The sequence below is a fragment of the Loxodonta africana genome, chromosome 7 (assembly GCF_030014295.1).
Source record: "Loxodonta africana isolate mLoxAfr1 chromosome 7, mLoxAfr1.hap2, whole genome shotgun sequence".
Classification (NCBI taxonomy): Eukaryota; Metazoa; Chordata; class Mammalia; order Proboscidea; family Elephantidae; genus Loxodonta; species Loxodonta africana.
The window spans coordinates 25,180,508-25,185,522 of NC_087348.1; the positions used below are offsets into that span (position 1 = coordinate 25,180,508).

At 36.7% G+C, this 5,015-nt stretch overlaps 1 protein-coding gene across 1 annotated transcript; it reads left to right on the forward strand.

Moving 5' to 3' along the window:
• The first annotated feature begins 1,940 nt into the window (after positions 1 to 1,940).
• On the forward strand, positions 1,941 to 3,370 carry LOC100658467 (olfactory receptor 5M10). Its single transcript, XM_003423533.2, has one exon. It carries the CDS (start codon positions 2,423 to 2,425, stop codon positions 3,368 to 3,370), a length of 948 nt encoding a protein of 315 aa, XP_003423581.1. The 5' UTR covers positions 1,941 to 2,422.
• Positions 3,371 to 5,015: the final 1,645 nt, after the last annotated feature.

Genomic DNA, 5,015 nt, shown 5'->3' on the forward strand with positions numbered 1-5,015 from the left:
TGAGACAGTTCTACCCTGCCCTATAAGGTCACTAGGAGTCAAAATCGACTTAAGAGCAGTGAGTTTTGTGTTTTCTGCCGTCTTAATCAGACTACATTTTGATTCACTTATTTGTATTAACCTAGAAAGATCAGTATACTGGAATATACAGGCCAGTGAAAGCATATCTAGCTTTCTTTATTCTCCGACAAATACAGGGCCAAACAATATTCAAATATTCTTTCCTCTCAACCCTCCTTCAAAATTCTCAATTTTGGAAGTAATACATCTAATAAATGATTCTAGTTGTCAAACTTGGCTCTGATTATTATCATGTTGATGAAATTAACTCATTAGAGCTGATTGTTTCAAGTATAAATCCATAATGTCCATCCTGAAAACTACCCTCAGCACTGACCAGTACCTCTACTTCCTTCCAACAAATATGCCACTCTCCTGCTCTCCAAACACTATTTCAAAGTTTTCTTCTCCTCAACTCTCACTGACTTCATTGCCCTACCATTCACTCTTGTTAGATAACCTCAGTTAGGGTTTCCAGAGAAAAAATGAACTCTTGGGGTGGGGATTGCCTCCTCTTTACTACTCTAGAAATATAAAACTTATCTACTTATCATTTCCTTATAATGTCTTAATGAAACCAAAACCAAAACAAACAAACCCATTGCCTTGGAGTAGATTCTGATTCATAGCGTCCCCACAGGACAGAGTAGAACTGCCTCGTAGGATTTCCAAGGAGTGTCTAGTGGATTGGAACTGCCCACCTGTTGGCTAACTACCAAGCTCTGTCTTATTGAAAGTGGTGGTTAATTATATTATTTGCGCTCAAGATCTCATGAACTCATTTACCAAGCATGGTACACTCATGTTTAGATAAGGATTTTGGCCTCCAATGAGTACCTAGATCCACAAATCATCAAATTAAGGTTATGCCCTTGAGGAACAAAAAGTATTTTAATTGCTTGTTTAGAAGTATACTTGAAATGCCTCAGGGAATAAGCCTCAGAAATGCAGTATAAATCTTCCCACCTTCTTCTGACGGAATATGATAAATCAGCATTTACAGGTAGGTCATTTCTACACTTTTACAATAAAAAAATGCATCTTGTTCTTTTGCATGGAGATTAGTATTCCATCCATGTGGAAAAATCTTATTTTCTTCATTTCACTTGACTTTTCTATTCATATAATAATAACATTGTATTTCATATTAAAATCAATTATTATATTCAAACTGTTCTGATGTGTATGTGAGAACCAAATAAACAAGGCCTTGGGTGCAGTTCCTGAAGAGTGATTATTACAGACTTATTCCACAAAGAATGAAGAGAAATTGACTAGATCTGGAACTGAAGACCACATTTAAACATTACTTGTGCTTCCCCAAATATTTTCATGAATGGGTAAGTGGCACAAAAAATACGGACCAAGAAATCCACACTTTACCCCAGATTCTTAGATATTTTTTTACTGTTAACTTCTCAGAAGTTCTTCTTCTCAGAATGACTATCCGAAAGCATGCCTGATTACATTTTTACCCACCTTCATTTCTTCACCACTGTTCTTGTTTCTACGTGATATACATTATAAGTCACTGTGTATTTGTTTGATATCTGTTTCTTCTACTACAACACAAGTGTTGAAAGGGTGGAAAATTTGTTCACTAAAATTCCAGAAAAGAAGAAATCAAGCTTTGCTGTGTAAAAGATAAATGGGTGGCTGAATTTATAAAACAGAGGAGAATTCTTAATTCTATGCCTTCTTAGCTATATGTAACCCACCCAACCCAATATGCAGAGAGATAAATTTTACTAATTCAATGTTCTCTGAATGAAATTTTACCAGAGGACCATAGGTTTTAAGTGAAAATGTTATACTGGACATTTATCTTCTGTCTTGTTTCTGAAACAGTAGTGTATCAGAACTGGAGGGACTGGAGAGACTCGACTTCTGTCATTTGTTGATGCATTACTTTGGATGATTGATATGATCTGCTGCTTTTGTATTTGATTTTCATTCCCTTCCACAATTTTTTTTTTAAATAGTGAAGTTGGAAAAAGTACCAAATCAGAGTTTCCCCAAGGCCACAGATATAAATGTGTGAGCATACATACACATGCAAATATTTATGTGTGTGTGGGAGAGAGAGAGGCAGAGAAAGAGAGTTTGTGGTAGAGAGAGAAAGAGAGACAAAGGAACAGATAACTCAGATGATTTATTGTTAGTTGGTGTCGAGTAGTTTCTGTAAGTTGTTTATGTAGACATTCAAGGATTGGTTTTCAATTCTTGAAAAAAATAAGCAGAATATAATTGCCCCATGGATGAAAGAATAAATGAATGATAAAATAAATGGAAAAATGCAGAATCAGAATCAGATGGAAACCTTTATATTCCAGGATGTGTTTAGGTTGTGAAGGATGAGAAAATGTCCTCCTCAAACTGCAGTTCTGTGACTGAATTCATTCTCCTGGGACTCACAGAAAACCCAGTGTTGGAGAAGATCCTGTTTGGGGTGTTTCTGGTGATCTACCTAGTCACACTGGGAGGGAATCTGTGCATGATCTTGCTGATCGGGACCAATTCCCGTCTCCAAACTCCCATGTATTTCTTCCTTGGCCACCTCTCTTTTGTAGACCTTTGCTATTCCTCCAATATTACTCCCAATATGCTATACAACTTCCTCTCAGACCAAAAGACCATCTCCTATGCTGGGTGTTTCACACAGTGTCTTCTCTTCATTACCCTGGTGATCACTGAGCTTTACATCCTTGTTTCAATGGCATTGGATCGCTATGTTGCCATTTGCAATCCTCTCCATTACACTACCAGGATGTCTAAGAACGTTTGCATCTGTCTAGTCACAGTCCCTTATGTTTATGGCTTCCTTAATGGACTCTCTCAGACAGTTTTGACTTTTCACTTATCTTTCTGTGGCTCCCTTGAAATCAATCATTTTTATTGTGCGGATCCTCCTCTTATAATGTTGGCTTGCTCTGACACCTATGTCAAAAAGATGGCAATGTTTATAGTTGCTGGCTTTACTCACTCCAGCTCTCTCTTCCTCATTCTCCTGTCCTACCTCTTCATTTTTGCAGCCATCTTGAGGATACATTCTGCTGAAGGCAGGCACAAAGCCTTCTCTACTTGTGGTTCCCACCTGGCAACAGTCTCCATATTTTATGGAACCCTCTCCTGTATGTACTTAAGGCCTCCATCTGAGAAGTCTATAGAGGAGTCCAAAATAATTGCAGTCTTTTATGCTTTTTTGAGCCCAATGCTGAACCCTTTGATCTACAGCCTAAAGAACAAGGATGTGATTCACGCCATGCAGCAAGTGATCAGGGGAAATCTCTTCCATAAAATTGCAGTTTAGGAGTCTGTTCTTTTCTAATCACTAAGTACTTGTGAAAACATAATAAATCCCATCAAATGATATGTCTACTACTGTATGGTCATTATTTGTCATCATAAACTCTCAGTAATCACTTTGGCTAATTTCTCCTCAAAATCAACACCTTTAAGACACATTGGCTTCCTAAAAACTTTATTATTTAAACTAAAAGTGTTTTCTATGGCAGAGATTCTCTGAAAAAGAATTGGTGGTATTCAATACTTCTACATGAGAATACATTTTCATACTTGGGGGGACATTTTGTAACTAACTTACCCTTGTGGAATTACTGGAAATCTACTGTCTCTGAATTATGTGATCCATTACCCTGTAGTGAAGTCTAAAACAGGATGACTAGTTTTACACATAAAGAAAAAAAAAAAAAAGATGAAATAATTTCTACTACAATGTGTGCTAGAGAACATTGACTCTGAAGCTGACTACTCATTGGATTTACTTGGAGAATTTTAAATGTTTGCATCATCTATAAGTTTAAAATTTGTGTAGACTTTCCCTGAACCCATGTCATGGACATCTTGAGAAATAACATCATAATGAAACTTCAGAAACTGTAATACTGGTTATACTTATCCATTTTTAAAATGGACTGTCAATACCTGCTTATAAGTTTCCAAAAATATGGATGCAATTCAATCATCAATTTAGTACAATATCTTTCCAGGTAATTTACCAGTGTGGTAGTTATGACTTAGGGCTGATTTACAGAGTCAATTGGATCTATCAATTTTCTTTTGCAGACCCAAGAATGCCCTGAAACAGTATAAAATTGATTTGGTGTGTATGTATCTTTCTAAAGGTGAAGAACTAATGTTTACTCAAGTTCACAAAGTGGTCTTTGACTCATGTTTTTCTAGGCTGATCCAGTAGTTCTCAAAACTTCCGTGGAGAAAAGCAAAGTAAGGTGGGCTATAGAAGAAGAGAATCAATTTATTCATATTAATCCATCCATTATTCGTCATCCATGGCTATGTTTCCAAGGTGCTCCTTGGAAACTTTGTGGAGCATTTCTACTCTGTCCTGTTGGGTCGCTATGTGTCAGAATTGACTCAACCGCAATGGGTTTGGTTTTTGGTTTACGGCTATGTATTGAATCATATATGTTTAATCCTTATTAAATTGTCCAAAATATTTTATATTTGAATATTGTGCTCTATAATTTTAACTACCAGGATTATAAGAAATGCTCACATAAAATCATCTACTTATTTACTGTAAAGTTTTCAAGTTATTATCCAGAAAATCTCCCAGGTGACTTGCGGTTTTTATAGCATTGGTCTCCATTTTTAAGTCTGAGTTGGTTGAACAAAATTACACCTATCAAAATTCTTTTTTCAGAAACAGTAACTGAAAAATAGAGAGGGCGATTTCGGCGATGGGGGGGTGGTGGGTGGAGGTGGAACTAGAACACAGTATTTAATTTCAGAGTCATTTATTTGTTTGTCTCTTTGGTTTTTGGCTGTGGTAGTAGGGCAGCAGAAGCTGATCTACGGAGAGACAGCAATGAGGCAGAGAGCCTAGAAATGAGTTACAGAAGGTCCTGTTTGAGTTCCTTGTGTGTTGCACTTCCTTTTTGAAGACCAGCGTCTTTTAGTCTGTGTTGCATCCC

Coding starts and splice junctions, on each gene's coding strand:
- LOC100658467 (XM_003423533.2), top strand. CDS start 2,423: ATGTCCTCCTCAAACTGCAGTTCTGTGACTGAATTCATTCTCCTGGGA.